General features: G+C 41.7%; 1 protein-coding gene and 1 non-coding gene across 2 annotated transcripts in view; one reads left to right on the top strand and one right to left on the bottom strand.

Annotated features, from left to right (window-relative positions):
* The window catches only part of LOC129656217 (cytochrome P450 2J2-like), a 29,433-nt gene extending 11,756 nt beyond the window's left edge, over positions 1-17,677 (bottom strand). Inside the window, exons 1-7 of the mRNA XM_055586939.1 lie at positions 17,468-17,677; positions 7,982-8,144; positions 5,246-5,395; positions 4,859-5,019; positions 3,264-3,440; positions 540-681; positions 1-188 (exon numbers count right to left, since the gene is read on the bottom strand). Coding sequence (XP_055442914.1) covers positions 1-188; positions 540-681; positions 3,264-3,440; positions 4,859-5,019; positions 5,246-5,395; positions 7,982-8,144; positions 17,468-17,677 — 1,191 coding nt within the window. The remainder of the gene's footprint in view (positions 189-539; positions 682-3,263; positions 3,441-4,858; positions 5,020-5,245; positions 5,396-7,981; positions 8,145-17,467) is intronic.
* Positions 1,335-1,406, top strand: TRNAA-AGC (transfer RNA alanine (anticodon AGC)). The gene has a single exon. It is a non-coding gene; the product is annotated as a tRNA-Ala (tRNA).
* Positions 17,678-17,988: the final 311 nt, after the last annotated feature.

Raw genomic sequence — 17,988 nt, 5'->3', positions numbered from 1 at the left:
CTTGACCAGGTGGTATCCATTCAGGGTGGTGTCCACTGTCACCTCCCTGGGCACATTCATGGGGACGATATTCCCCATTCTCTGCACCTCGTGGATGACAGCGTTGGTGTAGGGCATGGACTCTCGAGAGGCCGTGCTCACCTTCTGTGATTGCCCGAGCACCCTGTCGATCTCAGCTTGGACTTTTTCTGGGAAATAAGAGAAGGCTGTATTATTCTAATATTCCATAATTTTCCTTAAGCCTGGTTAAGCTAAGGAATGGAATAACTAGGATCAAAATGGCTAAAGCTATAGTGAGCTCTCCAGACTGCTCCCTAGGGAGGTATGTGAGTGGGAAGTGGGCTCTGGTGTGAGACAAATCTGGTGCCAAACTCTTGCTCAACGACATTTCTGCTGCGAGTTCCTAAAGCTTGTTGAGGCTTAGTTTCATCTTACTAGTGAGGATAAATCAACTTCCCTTTTAGGAACATTAAGATTTATAAGAACTGATTTACATAAGCACTCTGACTTGGTCCAGGCACACACACTGATGTGCTCACCTTGGATTTCAGGGTTCAGGGCCATGAAAAGCAATCCCCAGCGCAGGGTGGTTGAAGTTGTCTCTGTTCCAGCCAAGAAGAGGTCCAGGGTACTGCAGATGAGGTTTTCGTCATCGAAACTCGAAGTAGCATTGTCTTTATGCTAGAAAGCATAGTGATTATTGACTTTTCAGATGATTCTAAGTTGCCACAGCACAGGGGGCTTCACCCAAGAGAGAACAGGGAAGGAAACACCCCCTTCCCCCAGGAGAAATGACTTTCCCTTTAGCCATCCCAGGATGAAGAGACTTATTACTGCAATATCATTATCATCCTCCGGCTCAAGTGCTGAAAGCTTTTGTTAGTTTTGGTGGATGGAAATGGGTCAATTAATTTATTTTACTGCCATAATTTGGGAGAATCTATTAATATCCTGGGTCTTGGGGTAAAAAAATCTGCCTGCCAATGCAGGAGACATCAGAGACACCGGATTGATCCTTAGGTTGGGAAGATCCCCTGGAGTAGGAACTGGTAACCTGTTCCAGTATTCTTGCCTGCAAAATACCATGGACTGTAGCCCACCATACTCTAGAAAAATTCCTTGGACTGTAGCCCACCAGACTCCTCTGCCCATGTAGCCTGGTGGGCTATATCCATGGGACCACAAGAGTTGGACAAGACTAAGCAACTGCACACACAAACACATACACACATGTTATTTCACTGGAAAAACAGCTTTAAGTTCCTACATTAGCCACAGCATTCACTATGTGTACAACTTGATCAAGTTCCTAAACCACTAAACCTGTCTATAACTGGGGTGTAGCTCAGTGGTAGAGCTTGTGCTTAGCATGCACGAGGCCCTGGGTTCAAGTCCCAGCTCCTTCAGGGCTTTAATCTCAGCCCTGAACTAAGGCCCACAACTTATTTGGGCTTCCCTGGTGGCTCAGATAGTAAAGAATCTGAATGAAATGCAGCAGACTGGGGTTTGATCCCTGAGTCAGGAAGAGCCCCTGGAGAAGGAAATGGCAACCCACTCCAGTATTCTTGCCTGGAGAATTTCATGGACAGAAGAGCCTGGCAGGCTACAGTCCAGGGGATTGCAGAGTTGGACTCAACTGAGTGACTAACACACACACACAAACCTGTCTATATTTCAATTGCCTTTTCCATAAAATAGAAATAACAATATTCACCCATCAAGCGACATTATGGATTATGTGAGTAGGAAATGGCATATACCAAATCCTCAACAAATGCTTTTACTGACACCAGAAACAATAAAATGCATTTCACTAAAGTGCAATCCTCACGCCTCCCCAGTTAAATATCTCTGATTCCAACAGCCATTCTGAATGGCACTCCAGCATCTTTACCACCTTCCTCCAGAAGCTTCAATGAGTCAGTGTTGCCCTGTGTGCTGTCCACAACTGCACACCTCATAGCAAGTGAAGTCTCCTCCTTTCAGGAGGAATCAATGCTTCTATGTTATAACAAGAAGGTGAAATAGAGGAGACAGAAAAAATGTGTCGTTCTTTCAACTCCTGGGAAGGAATAAACAATCTAATCAGTCCAAAATGCAATGGTGAACATATTAACCAGGGGATCAGAGGATGAGATGGCTGGATGGCATCTCTGACTCGATGGACATGAGTCTGAGTGAACTCCGGGAGTTGGTGATGGACAGGGAGGCCTGGCGTGCTGCGATTCATGGGGTCCAAAGAGTCGGACACGACTGAGCGACTGAACTGAACTGAACTGAACTCACTATATTAAAGGATAGACATCCAATTTGGCCTTTTTCCTGCTTTTTGCAAATAATACTGAAAAGCGGATGACATGGGAATGAGGGAGGAAGGCAAAAGTCCCTCCCACTTGAGGCTAAACTCTGGGCATCAGACTCAATTTCACTTTTGTGTTCTGTACTGGGGAGCTTGTGAAAAGTGTAGAAGACTGGTATTGATAAGTAAGAATAAAACAATGCCTCTTTTTCCTTTGTGTACAGGTCTCTCTCATATGGGTAGAGGATAGAATAGACTACTAAAGGCAGTATTTGGTCTTTCCAAAGATTTCAAGTCAAATGGGCTACCCAGGCAGAGAATCTGCCTGCAATGTAGGAGACGTGGGGAGATCCCCTTGAGAATGAAATGGCTACCCTCTCCAGTATTCTTGTTTGGGAAATTTCATGAACAGAGGAGCCTGGTGGACTACAGCCCATGAGGTCACAAAGAGTTGGACATGACTTAGTGACTGAGCATGCACACAAGCCAAATACTTTTTAACCAATATCTTTATTTCTTATTGTATCATCAATTCTGAGTTAATGATATTCGTACACACTATGAAATATTGCCTCTGTTTTTTCTCCCCTGTGATAGACTGAATAATGACTCACAAACATATGAATGTCCTAATCTCTGGAATGGGTGAATACTTTTTGACAGATGGAGCTTTGCAGATATGATGACGTTAAGGATCTTGATACGGGAGGATTATTCTAGATTATCCCAGTGTACCATTATAGTCACAAGAGTCTATAAGGGGAAGTAAGTAGAACATAAAGAGAAGATGTGAGGATGGGGGCAGAGAAGAAGGTACACCAATGGCTTCGCAGATGGAGGAAGGGGCCCTGGTTGTTTTCAGCCCCCAAGTTTGTGGTGATTTGTTACAGCAGCAAGAAGAAACCAGAATCCCTCCATGTGCTCTTTAAGAACACTCCTCAGGGAAACACCCAGGTTCACTCACCTTTTCTATCTCCTGGAGGTAAGCATCAATGAAGTCTCTTGCTTCAGCAGGATTCCAGTCTTTCCTGTGGTTTTCAATCACATTAGCAACAAACCTTTTCAGTTTCTCCCATTTACGAAAGAGATCATGGTGGGATCCCGGGAGGAAATTCATTATTCTTGGAAAGGCATTGTAGAGCTGATGGAGAAAACGACAGTCAAGTGGACAAGGGGGTGAGACAGTGTTCCACATTCTATGTCTCTTCTTTACTTACACTTGGCCCTTGGCGTCACCCTTGACTCGTCTTCTCTGCCTCAATCCTCTTCTTTCCCCTCTGGCCTCCATCAAAATACAGCCAATTTCGAACCACTCCTCACTACTCTATGCATTTTTCAGTTTAGTAAAAATCACCACCATTTCTTACCTGGATTCTGTAAAGCCTCCAACACATTTCATGATTCTCTCCTTAACCCCTTTCCCAGTCTTTCTTCTACTGAGCAGCCTGAGGGATCCTTTAACAGTTCAATAGATTGTTTTACTGTTTATTCCTCAATATTCTGGTGACTTTTGATGATGTTTAGACAAACTCTACACCCTTCTCCTGGCCTGGAGCTCTACATGTCCTGACTCCTCACCCTCATGTCCCTTCCTCTGCTATCACTCACTGCCATCTTAGCTCTCTCTTAGTCTTTCTAGTCCATCCCTATTGGTCTCTGTGATAACATCAAGGATGACAATATTTAGTCCTTTGTATTTGCTATTCTTTCAATCGCAATTGGTCTTCCTCTGGAATCTGTATAACACTAGCCTTTTATTTCATTCATCATGATAATCCTCTAAGTAGCAGCATCTCTGGAACCCTTTCTCCATTCCCTTAATTTTGCTTTATTTTTTTCCATGGCAATTGTCTCTAGCATATGAGTGTGTATTTGTGTGTGTGTGTGTGTGTGTAGAATACCACTGTCTAGCTAGCTAGCCATCTATGTTAAAAATAGATATGTATTTGATTATCTGCCCATTATGATGTATTCTCCATGTGGGTAAGATATTTTTAATAAAATTAAGTGACTTTTGGATATATTTTCTCTAATACTTTCTACTATAAAATTCATAGCACAACATAATGGAAAATTTCCTTGACTTACAATGAAACAGACATGGGTTTGACTATTAGCTCTGCTGCTTTCACAAATTTGGGGGACAATAATAATGATGATAATGATGGTGATGTAACCTGTCATGACATTGGGGCACCAGGGTTATTTTCATGACCAAATCACATGAGATCACTAGTGCACCTAATGGAGAGTCAGGAAACGGATAGAAAAAACTCAAAAGTGATGGCAATGTTACGTTTTTCAAGGAAAAAAACACAAGTGCATACATGGTTTGTCATGTAAAGTTTTGTACTTTATATGAATGTTGGAAATTTTCTTTGTCCATAGTAAATATTAAACAATATTACCCCAAAACAGTAAAATCAACAGATTGATTTCAAATAAGCTTGTGTTGAAAAAGATTAGATTTCAGCTAAAAAGGAAAGGGTTACTCCATCTCCTCTGATTCCGACATCAATCCAATATTTTTTTCAAGACATGAAATGTGAATTGTTTTACCTGGCAGCACACTGATGCCTGAATACACAAGATCTCATCCAGCAGCTTCAGCAGCTCCTGGAACTGATCATCCTGGTAGTCAAACCGCTCCCCGAAGGTGATGGAGCAAATAATATTGGAAACAGCATTGTTGATTATGAAGTGAGGGTCAAAAGGCTGTCCTGGAGGCAGGAGAAGAGATGGAGCCTTCAGATAGGTTTCTTTCTCATTCCACTAAAAGTCAACTCTATATGATGTATGACATAAAGATGATAGAACCACCACCAGGACTATGACCCTAGGACCCTACAAAGTGCTGGTATTAGGACAGACATGTAGGTATTGATGAGCTTCTGGTTAGTGAAAGCATGAACCACAGTCCCTGCATCTGTCCTACGACCGGCTCACCGTTCTCCTCTCCTATGGCCTGGATGAGGTAGGTGACCTCTTCCTGAATGCGTTCCTCTAAGCTCTTCCTTCCTAAACCGAAGTTCCTCAGAGTTGTCAGGGTGAACCTTCTTTGCTCTTTCCATACCTGGCCATTGGACCTGATCAAGCCTGGGAACATGAATACAATGTTATGAAAAGCAAGGCAACAAGGTCCATGGGTCATAATGTATCAGATGGAAGGAAGGAGAAGCACTTTAAGGCACTTGAAAATTATTCAGAGAAATAAGCCCTAAGCAATGGATATAATGGCTTGAATTTACTGATTGCTTGCAATGCTAGGCACATTAGCATTTTTAATGCATTATGTAATTTAGTACTCATGGAATCTCTCTGATGTAAGTATAACCATTACTGCCAAAAAAGCCTCCCAATTTTGATGATGAGAAAAATGAGTCTCAAAGGATAAATCACACTCTAAAAGGTCATAGAGTTAGTACACACCTGAACATGCATTCAAATTCAAGTCTGCCTGACTCCAAAACCCACACTTTGATTACTGGTCACATAACCACATTTAAGAATTTGCTATGCTACATATTAAGTATGAATTTATGGATTAGACAAAATCAATACTCATAAGGACAAAAGACCTTAAAAAGATAAATCACCCAAGAAAACAAAGAACTGTGAACACTGTGCAGAAAGAATACCACAGAAAAAGGAAACAAGAATACATCTTAATATGCCATCATATAACGGCATTTATTTTATAACACTGGTGAGGCCACCATCCTCTTATTTCTTCTTTTCATCTTACACTTCAACTCCTTCTAATATCTCCCTTTGGCTTCCACCACCTTAGTGAAATGGCTCTTCTTACTGTTCAATCCAGGATCCTTTTCAGCTTCATCTTGATGTCTCAGCAGCATGAGATGCTTTCTTCTTGAAACACTCTCTGCCAGTGGAGCCCAGAACATCACACTCTCCAGATTTTTCTGCTAATTCTCTGACTTCAGAGAAATTATCATACCTTTGGTTAACTATCTTCTTTGATCTAATTTTGAAATGATGGAGCTCTTCAAGATTAGATCTGAAGCCTCTTCTCTTCTTACCCCATCCTCCATTTCTAGGAAATCTCCACTCCAAAATTTCAAATGACATCTACTGGTAGTTAACATGTGCTATTGTCTCTCAGCTGCAGGTGCATACACAATTCCCTGCTGCTTGTCTCTCCTGGCTTCACACTCAGCATATCAATGACTGAATTCATGGTTTGCTCCATACAACTCCCCACCCAGCCCAGCCAACATCTGTCCTCCTTCACATGACCCTTCTTTCCTTTACCTACCCATTTGGATGTCTACCTCATTATCTCATTCTCCCTCTCTCTAGGTCATCATGTCCTATTGGATTTGCCTCCTGAGTAGCTTAAATCCATGTATCTTCACAGTCACTTTCCTGGTCTAACTTACTATGCTATCATTTCTTGCCACCTCCCTCATCCAGGCCACCACCTCCTCTAACCTCCAAGACTCCATAGTCTCTTGCTCCTTTTATTCCATTCTTGACATTGCAGCTTAGATAAGTCTCTAAAATGTACAATGTAAATATGGTGATTCCTTTCTCTACTGAAACCATTCAGGAGCCTCCATTGTTATTAGGATAAAAAGCAACATCCTTAACAAGAATTTGCATGAACTGTTTCTGGCCAAACTCCCCAGCTTTATCTCCACTTAATTATCTCCATTTAATCCCTGTGTGTACTACACTGGACCCCTTTCAATTCCTCAGTTCACTGTCCTTCTTCCCACTTCAGAGACTTTTCATATTCTATTCTAGATTGCTTTGTCACTGGATTTCTGGTTTGCTTCTTCACTTTATTAATTGTCTTTAACTTCATTAGCTTCTCCTGAGTCTCAGGACTAGATTAGATACCCGAAATAGATGAACCCTGCTCTTTGTAACACTTCATAACACTTCATAGCCTTAAATTATTTATGTAATTGATGTTGTCTTTCTTAGTCACTTGTAAGTTATAGAAAACCAAGGATTTTGTCTGTTCTACTCACTGTTTTATCACTAGAGCCAGCCACTAGGTTCACATTACAGACATAGAATAAATGGACATAGATGCAATATTTCAAAGAGGAATCGAGAAACCTCCGGGGGGAAAAAAGAGTGCTTTGGTAGAAGAATAGATTTTAGCTTTTCATTCAGATTTGTGAAAATATAAGTTAATTTACCAAGTTTATTTTACGATCTTTTAAAGTATTCATGACAAACTCTTCCATTGACAGAAAGCTCGAGATACTTTGTGAGGCACAGCTTTAATAACAGAGCACAAGGAATTAGAGGCAAGAAGGGATCACAAAGTCAGTAGGAGGAAACTGATCTACATATTTTCCTAGGGGACAAGATTTGAAGATTTGAATGAGGAAATAGAAGAGAGCCTGAGAACACAGCATTGCCTTTCTTCTTAAAAAAAACACATCACATCACTGAGTGATGAGGATACTTATTTATCAAAACATCCAGAGTGAGTTCATGCAGGTGATGCCACTTCTCCCAAATCCCTGACATTAGAGCTGACCTGGCCAGGTTCCCTGAGGAGGTGACTTCAACAGGAAATGGGACCACTCAGTTTCCTTGAGGGGCAGAGATTCTATGAGGGGCCAGTCCTGGGAGTGTTGGAAGCAATTTCAGAGGCCACAGGAATATCAAATATATGCTTCTTATTTTGTTCATGGAACTTACCTTTATTGTTAAAGATACGTTTCTGAATAGCTATCATGGGGCGGTTTACAAAGTTTTGTTCCTGGCCAACAAGGGCTTCTTTGATATAGGGCAATCCAGTTATAACAATGGAATGAATTACACCAAAATCTAGCCTAATAATGTTCCCATATTTCTTCACAACCTGAAAAATAGAAGAGTCACAGTTGAGTATGTACATGTCTATGTGTCCTGGATGGAGAATGTGTGGAGCTGCGATGGGGGGACGGGGGTTGGGGGGATGCGGAGGGGAGGCTTGTAATGAGTGGAATCTGTGTGTATGTGTGTGCATCTTGGGCTGCATCTAGACTTCCACTAAATCCACTAGAGGGCATAAACATTCATTATAAAACTCATTCATATGTTCAACTTACTTAAATTGAGTGAGCTTATGTGACCTGTGAATAATGCATAAAAATATAATAAAGTAAGCAAAGGTCTCTTATTCTAAGCATCTTAGAATTTAGTGAATGGAGAGAATTCAGCACATGTTGACTCACCAGAGAAGTCAGAGATGTTTAGTTGAAGACTAACCTATCAAGCATGGACTTCTTAGTGCATACTATCTGTTTAATCACAAGAGAACGTCCCTTTCCTCAACAGGTTCTAGGTGATAAAAAAGTCACTCTGAGTCAGGGACTAGATATGTAGAAGTAAACACTAGTTCTGGAGTCATGTTAACTCTGTGATTGACAACTGAGATCTCAGAATAGTTGCTTCACTTTTCTTGGAGCCTAAGCTCCCCAGCTGTGAAAGGTAGAAAACTGTTCCTCCCTTGGAGTTTCTGTGAGGGGGAACTCCCTGACCCTTCAGTGATTAGGACTAGGCATCCACTGCCATGGACCCAGGTATGATCCCTGCACAGGGAACAAAATCCCAAAAGCAGAACGGTGCGCTGGAAAACCCCACACTCCAGAACCCAAATAGTTTCTGTGAGGAGGAATGAGAACAATAATGTGAAATGCACTTTGTGCCCTGGGTCCTGTCACTCTATAGTGTGGGGAATGAATGGTCTCTGTGTGCAAAGCGACATGCGTGCACTTGCTCAAGGGGACAGATAGGACAAGAGCACACGGATGACATGCAGAAGAAAGGCATGGATGTTCATAGACAACCACAGCTTCTGGGTGCCATGCTAACTACTTTCACCTTTTATCTCATTTCCTTCACACCACCCTACAGTACTAATGATTTTATTCAGGTTTTAATAAGGAAAATTAGTCATGGAGAAGTAACTTAGCCAAAGTGACAGAGCTATTGGTGGCTGGAGGGAATATGCCAGGCATTATGTAAGATATAAGGACAGAAACATGAACTTGAGATGGTACTGGACCTTAGAGTTTCATGGATGTGACAGCATGAAAGTGAGAATGAGAGTAATGGACCAAAAAGAAAGAAAGAGAAAGGGAGAGTGTGTGGGTGTGTCACAGACATATAAGGGACCCAGGGGCTAGGATAGGTTCCTGGAAAAAACAGCTCTCACTGTGTAGAGAGATGGGATACAGGCTGGCAAGGTACTGTGAGCTGGACCAAGGATGTCTTAATGTCAAGTGAAACACTTTAGACCTTGTTTTGCTTGTATTTAGAAACCTGAATAGATGAGGTAAGGTGAGTGCCTCAGAGCTTGGATTTTGAAGTCATACAAATCCCTTTGTATTCAGCTTCCACTTGTTACTTTCTGTGTGGTATTTAGTCAAGCTTTTTAAATTCCCTCTGTCTCAATTTCAAAATGTATAAAATGACAGCTATTACAATTTAGGATTCTGGTGATAGTGTTGCAATGAAAAGGGGGAAAAAAGAGGAATGAGTTTTCTTTCCCTTTCCTGAAAACAATGAAGATAAGAGAACAGTGGGCAGGCCTGAACATTCTGCGTTTTCTTACTTTGCATGGGTGTGTGCATGCATGCAAATTTGCTTCAGTCATGTTTGATTCTGTGTGACTCTATGGACTGTAGCCTGCAAGGCTCTTCTATCCATGGGATTCTCCAGGTAAGAATACTGGAGTGGAGCCCCCTCCTCAAGGGGCTCTTCCTGACCCAGGGATCAAACCCATGTCTCATATCTCCTGCATTGACAGGCAGTTTCTTTATTACTAGTGAAAGGTTGTTGCTGAACCACGAAAAGACGCCAGGATTCTTGGTCTCCGGAGGAGAAGAATTCAATCCGGGGCCAGAGGCTTGATGGCTCAGACCTTTTGTGTAATAAAGTTTTATTAAAATATTAAGGAGATAGAGAAAGCTTTTGTCATAGACATCAGAAGGGGGCAGAAAGAGTGCCCCCTTGCTAATGTTAGCAGTGGAGTTATATACTCTCCAATGAATCAAAAGAATGTCTGGAGGTTGTAAAGACCTTAACCAGACCTACTCCCATAATTTACATTTTAAGATAACAGAATTAGCCAGAAGGTTTAATCCAGAGACTGTCCTCAGGCAGGATACATTATTGTTACATAATTCTTGTAAAGACCTCACCAGACCTACTCCCATAATTTACATTTTAAGATAACAGAATTAGCCACAAGGTTTAATCCAGAGACTGTCCTCAAGCAGGATACATTACTATTATATAATCCTTAAAGACTTCACTAGACCTACTCCCATAATTTACATTTTAAGATAACAGGATTAGCATTTGACAATAGAAAGATCCTCCAGGCCCACTCCCATAATATACTTTCTAAGATATCAGGATTAGTCAGAAGGTTTTCAGGATGGAGAAACTGTCCTCCAGCTGGATACATTGTTTCATAATCCCTAGTACAGAGTTTAAACTGAGTTGTGTAATTGACTAAAACTAAGGAATGCAGAGGGAAAAAAAGTTTGTCCCTTTCTCCTCCTTGAGAATTCCAGACCCCTCTCTCCCTGGGGACCCCTAGACTTCTTATCAACCTGCCTAGGAAATGACTCTCTCACTAGCATCACCCAACTGCTCCTAACTGCATGTCCATAACTAAGTTTGCTTTTCTGCCTCCTAACTCAACACGTCTGTAACTAAGTTTACTTTTCTGCCCCCCTAGAAAATCCCATGGTCAGAGGAGCCTGGTAGGCTGCAGTCCATGGGGTCGCTAAGAGTCGGACACGACTGAGCGACTTCACTTTCACTTTTCACTTTCATGCATTGGAGAAGGAAATGGCAACCCACTCCAGTTTCTTGCCTGGAGAATCCCAGGGACAGGGGAGCCTGGTGGGCTGCCGTCTATGGGGTCGCACAGAGTCGGACACGACTGAAGCGACTTAGCAGCAGCAGCAGCTCTCTGCGGGAGGCACATTTCACACCTATTTTCCCTTTGACTCTATGCTAAATACATCCTCTGTCTGGTGCTGACCCTTCCAACACTCTCTTCCTCTTGTAGTTCTTTTTTACATATCAGAAAGAAGGCCACAGGACCACCAAATTGCCAGACTCAATTACTGGGTTGGTGACCCTAGCCTGTGACTATTTTTGAAACAATGCAAAAGGAAAACAAAAACAAAAACAAAAACACATGTTAACACCTGTGTTTCTCATCATCAACTCATGACTGTGAACCTTTATCTTATATAAGCCCCTAGTCTCCTCAAGGAAAGATATACCCATTTGAATGCAGAGTTCCAAAGAATAGCAGGGAGAGATAAGAAAGCGTTCCTCAGTGATCAATGCAAAGAAATAGAGGAAAACAATAGAATGGGAAAGATTAGAGATCTCTTCAAGAAAATTAGAGATACCAAGAGAACATTTCATGCATAGATGGGCACAATAAAGTACAGAAATGGTCTGGACCTAACAGAAGCAGAAGATATCAAGAAGAGGTGGCAAGAATACACAGAAGAACTGTACAAAAAATATCTTCATGACTCAGATAATCATGATGGTGGGATCACTCACACTTACCTAGAGCCAGACATCCTGGAATGTGAAGGCAAGTGGGCCTTAGGAAGCATCACTAGGAACAAAGCTAGTGGAGATGATGGAATTCCAGTTGCGCTATTTCAAATCCTGAAAGATGCTGCTGTGAGAGTGCTGCACTCAACATGCCAGCAAATTTGGAAAACTCAGCAGTGGCCACAGGACTGGAAAAGATCAGTTTTCATTCCATTCCAAAGAAAGGCAATGCCAAAGAATGCTCAAAATACTACATAATTTAACTCATCTCAAAAACTAGTAAAGTAATGCTCCAAATTCTCCAAGCCAGGCTTCAGCAATATGTGAACCATGAACTTCCAGATGTTCAAGCTGGTTTTAGAAAAGGCAGAGGAACCAGAGATCAAATTGCCAACATCCACTGGATCATCGAAAAAGCAAGAGAGTTCCGGAAAAACATCTGTTTCTGCTTTATTGACTATGCCAAAGCCTTTGACTGTGTGGATCACAATAATCCGTGGAAAATTCTGAAAGAGATGGGAATCCCAGACCACCTGACCTGCCTCTTGAGAAACCTATATGCAGGTCAGGAAGCAACAGTTAGAACTGGACATGGAACAACAGACTGGTTCCAAATAGGACAAGGAGTATGTCAAGGCTGTATACTGTCACCCTGCTTATTTAACTTATTTGCAGAGTACATCATGAGAAATGCTGGGCTGGAAGAAACACAAGCTGGAATCAAGATTGTCACAGAAATATCAATAACCTCAGATATGCAGATGACACCACCCTTATGGGAGAAAGTGAAGAAGAACTAAAGAGCCTCTTGACGAAAGTAAAAGAGAAGAGGGAAAAAGTTGGCTTAAAGCTCAACATTCAGAAAACGAAGATCATGGCATCTGGTCCCATCACTTCATGGGAAATAGATGGGGACACAGTTGCTGACTTTATTTTGGGGGGGGGGGCTCCAAAATCACTGCAGATGCTGATTGCAGCCATGAAACTAAAAGACGCTTACTCCTTGGAAGGAAAGTTATGACCAACCTAGACAGCATATTAAAAAGCAGAGATATTACTTTGCCAACAAAAGTCTGTCTAGTCAAGGCTATGGTTTTTCAGCTGAATGCTGAAGAATTGATGCTTTTGAACTGTGGTGTTGGAGAAGACTCTTGAGAGTCCCTTGGACTGCAAGGAGGTCCAACCAGTCCATCCTAAAGGAGATCAGTCCTGGGTGTTCATTGGAAGGACTGATCTTGAAGCTGAAACTTCAATACTTTGGCCACTTGATGTGAAGAGCTGACTCATTTAAGAAGACCCTGATGATGGGAAAGATTGAGGGCAGGAAGAGAAGGGGATGACAGAGGATGAGATGATTGGATAGCATCACCAACTCAAAAGACATGGGTTTGGGTAGACTCCAGCAGTTGGTGATGGACAGGGAGGCCTGGCATGCTGTGGTTCATGGAGTTGCAAAGAGTTGGACACGACTGAGTGACTGAACTGAAGACTCCTCATGAGGCAGAGGACAGGCACAGTTTTTGAGGCATGAACCTACTGTGTTCCCCTCTCTGTTGGCTGAGAGTTAAAGCCAACTTTCTATATCCTCCTGTCTTTCTCTTTTATTTGGCTTCAGTGAACAGAGAAAGTCAAGATTTCGGCCCACAAAAATAGTGATCATAATACTAAAATTAATAATAAATTATTTATTCTTATTGATCTATTTGGAAGTGTATTTTAGTGAAAGGATTTGGAAGAAGTGGCCAGAAACTGGATGGATGGAGCCCATGTAGTGATCAGGTCAGACAAGTGATTCCTGGTATGCAACCAACAACTGGTTTTTCCTTGAATTTGTTACTGTAAAGTTCTGAAGAATGGGAGGGGGTGGTAGATATAGAAATAAGCATCGACTATGTGCTAGGCATCCTGGCAGTTAACTGATATTCATGACTTGTTTAATTCTTATAACAACCCCAGAATTTATTCTCAGCTTTCAGAAAGAGGCACAGAGATAAAGAGCCTAATTAATGAGCATAAAGTAGGGCTCTTTCTAGCTCCCTCTGTATGACTTATCCTTAAATGAAAGCATGGAGATACTCTCTGTTCTTCTGAGTGATGAATTCACTAGGGTTAATGGGACACCTTACTTTTCTATGAATTTCACATGAGTCCAATGGGGCGTGAGTAGTGATGGTGTGTGCATCTTCTAGGTCATGTCCTTAAAAGAAAGTTGCTTCCCATCATCTCCCATTTTCCTCTTGTCATGGTACAGTACTCACACATAACACTGCTGCAGGACCAGAGCAGTAAGACAGAAGCATTGCAGTTTTCAGATGACTTTGTGATACAAAGCAGCCTTCTTATCCTGGTCTTCCTGCCTACATCTATTTCTACTTGTGAGAGACAAATACATTTCAACTTTTTCCACTACTGTATTTAGAAATCTTTTTGTTACAAGCAGCCTGATGTATATCCTCATAATACAATTATCTACCTTATCTATCACTTCCCCACCATAGCCAATAAGATTTCTTCATATTTCCAGAATGTTCTCTTAATAAGCCATGTAGCTATGACAGAGAGAGTTTAGAAAATGGGGAGCAAATAAGGAAGGTTCTCATCATGCCAAACAAATAGGCCTATTTCTTCACTGTTCTGTCACTTTGTTTTAGCTCATGTCACTTTCTCCTATTTAAAAATCTCCTGTCTACTTTATTCCATAACTACTTGCATAACATGCCTTTCAAGTTCAGCCAAATTTATTTCAACATTCTGCAGAGGTTATCCCATGGCTTCCCAATCGCAGTGAACCTACCTAATGATATTTCATTTGGTTACCCAGAGGTGGGTTATACCACACATTACATCATACACTCTCTTGTACTATGCCTGTCATCTGGTAAGCACTTCATAAATGCCTCTTGGATAAATGAATCTTAGAATAAATCAATTATTCATTAACTATATCAAAAAAAGTCAGGTAGCCTAAGTAGAGATTGTGTGTAGGATTCAAATAGTCTTAGGTGTAAGTCCTTGTTTGATCATTATCAATTTTGAATAACTCAGGCAAATAATTTGACAGATTTCCATCAGTTTCTTCAGCCTTAAAATGGAAACAATATCAGATGAGGCAATAAGCTGTGTATGCATAGCCTGTAAGCTTTACAGCAAGCACTTAAACTGGAATACAAAGAGATGTACTAGAAAACACTACAGATACATTAAAATGGGGTTCTTACAAAATGTTTAAGTGGCTCAAAGTAAGAGAAGAAAAGAGAAATAGAAGATAGAAAGCAAAGTGAAAAACAGAAATAATAAAACAGTAGACTTTAGTGTTCACACATCAAAATATACACTAAATATATATGATCTAAATTCACCAATTAAAAGAGGGTTTGGTAGAATGAAATAATAATCTACCTATAAGCTATATACAAAAATTCATTTCAAATATAATCATATAAATATGCTAAAAGTAAAAGAATGGAAAAGCATATGCTATGCAAATATTAACCAAAGGAGAGCTGTTGTGGTGATACAGGATAAAGTTCAGGCAAAGACAGTCATCAGAGATATAGAGAGACATTATGTAATAATTAAAGAGCCAATTCACCAAGATGACACAGCAATTTTAATGTCTGTGAGTATGCCATAAAAGAGCTGCCAAATTCATTGGTGGCTCAGATGGTAAAGAATCTGGCCTGTGATGCGGAAAACATGTTTGATCCCTCGGTTGGGAAGATACCCTGAAAGGGGAAGGGCAACCCACTTCAGTTTTGCTGCCTGAAGAATTTCACAAACAGAGGAGCCTGGCAGACCACAGTCCATGGGGTCACAAAGAATCAGACATGACTGAGCGACTAACACATACAACACAACAACACACACACACCAGAACTGAATAAACACATTGACAAACCTGTATTTTTCAGTTGCAGATATCAGGACTCTTCTAGTAATTGATAGAATTAGTAGATAAGAAATCAACAAGGGTACAGACGCACTCAAACAACACAAACATCTAATAAGGTCTACCAGACACAGAGTACAGAACACTCCTCTGAACAATAGCAGAAGACATATTGTTTCAAGTATCTATCATGGGTCATAAAACCAACCTTTACATATTTGTTCAAGGTTGAAATCACACAGTGCATGCCCTCTGCCCTAATGGACTCCAGTTGGAAATTAACAGAAAGAAAACAAGAATATTTCACAATACTTGAAAAACAACACATTTCTTAAAAAGGGTATAGGTTTAGGACTTTAATATTCTAAATACTAATCCTATCACTTAGTAATACCAATGAGGTGTTTCTTCCAGAAACTGGTAAAGTCATCTGCATCTGAACTTTGTAATATAGGCTTGCATTTAAACTTTTCCAGGCATTCCTAGGGAACTAGACCTATTAATTGTTGAGGGCCAACTATAAGTTATGTTAACACTGAACATTCCTTTTATTTCATCATCACAACCACCTTCCACAGAGCTGCCAGTCATGAAGGTACCTGTCCTGAGAGGCAGGGAAAAAGAGATAGTATTGGGAGAGATTCTTGAGATAGTATAGGGTGTTGAAGGGAATTTTAAGGAATTCAGGGTGGCCACAGTTAGGGAGCCCTGTGGAGAGAAGACTGTAAAGTGGAAAGAGGCTATAAGAAGGGATCCATGTGGCTTCCTAAGGAATATGAACTCTGGGAAGCAGCAGGAAGCACTAGAAAACCTAGGCAGAGGAATGACATTTTTAAATGAATACTTGAGAGTGATTGCAGATGGAGGAGCCTGAAGGTGGGGCTCTGTCTTGGTAGGGATGGGAGCAATGTAGTTGAAAAGTGGTAAGGACTTAGGTAGCAGTATCACCATTCTACGCATGGGAAGCAGAACCTCTAAGAACGAAAGCTTAGCATTCCCCTCTCCCCCAACCTGGGATAATAATATTAAAAAGACAAAGTGATCATGCTGTAAATATAATGTCCCAGTAATACGTACAAAGACATAACTAAATAATTTAAAATACATATTGTGTCTGTTACACTTGAGGCTCCAGTAAAAAAAACAAAGAGACAAAGGGTCACTTGGTCAATCAAAAAGATTTACGGGGGATGCAGAGTGGTTCTGAACCATACTCTATCCAAGGATCCCTGACATGTGAGAAAATATGCAGATGACTAAGCTCCAGTAGTCACGTACTGATGCGCTAGCTGGATGACAAAAAAGGCCAAATGCCGAAGAATTGATGTCTTTGAACTGTGGTGCTGGAGAAGACTAAACAACACCACAGCTCCTGGCAGTATGTGAGGCTTCATTTAAGTGCTACAGTTCAATATTTACACTCTTTCCATCATCTAGATGGACCAAGAAGCTCTTTTTGTTTTGTACAATAAACCTGTACCACTACCATCCCCCCAAAGCATATCTTGTCTAGCACACTTAAATAGCAAAACAGTTAACGATATTTTATCCCTACAAAGCACCGGTTGAATCATGCCAGTTGCTGGGGAGAAGAGAGAGGCAGGATGTACCCAGATGGCCACTTTAGCCTCAGAACCGCCATGTTCCCACCCTCGGTACCCAGAATGGGCCTGGTCCTGCAGGTCAGGATGCACTTGGGCCCTTTCGCCTGCTCCTACCTGCTGAGGAACGAAGATCCCTTTCCCCAAGTCCAGGTGGAAGACGTTGCCTATGAAGGGCAGGCGCAGGGGCCCTGGCGGGTAGTTCTTTGGGTGCTGCCTTTTGAGGAAATCAGCAAAGAGGAGAAAGACAAAGGCCCCCAGTAGGACAGTGCCAGGACGGAGAGTGGTCCAGAGGGCAGCCACCAGGGAGCCCAGTGCCTCCAGCATGGCTGTGCTGTCTGGTTCCCCTTCAGCGATCAGAGCCAAGGAAGGTCCTCGCACCTGTGAATTTATAATCTCTGCACCATGCCTTTCCTGCCCTGTGTCCAGCCCCTGCCCCGTCCTTCCTGTCAGACCTGCCCTCCCTCCCTTCCTCTTCTGTCCTTCCTTGCTCCCACCTCTACTCTTCCCTTCCCCCTCCACTCAAGTGAGCCCTGCTCCTTGCTCCCCTTGGCACCCGGTCCACTTTACCCTCCATGACCTGCCTTTTCCTCTCTTCTTGCCAATTTGTTGTTCAGTGCCTAAGTCCTGTCTGAATC

This window comes from Bubalus kerabau, chromosome 6 (assembly GCF_029407905.1).
Source record: "Bubalus kerabau isolate K-KA32 ecotype Philippines breed swamp buffalo chromosome 6, PCC_UOA_SB_1v2, whole genome shotgun sequence".
Lineage (NCBI taxonomy): Eukaryota > Metazoa > Chordata > Mammalia > Artiodactyla > Bovidae > Bubalus > Bubalus kerabau.
The sequence above is the reverse complement of the archived record's forward strand: the minus strand, read 5'-3'. Positions and strand labels throughout refer to the sequence as shown.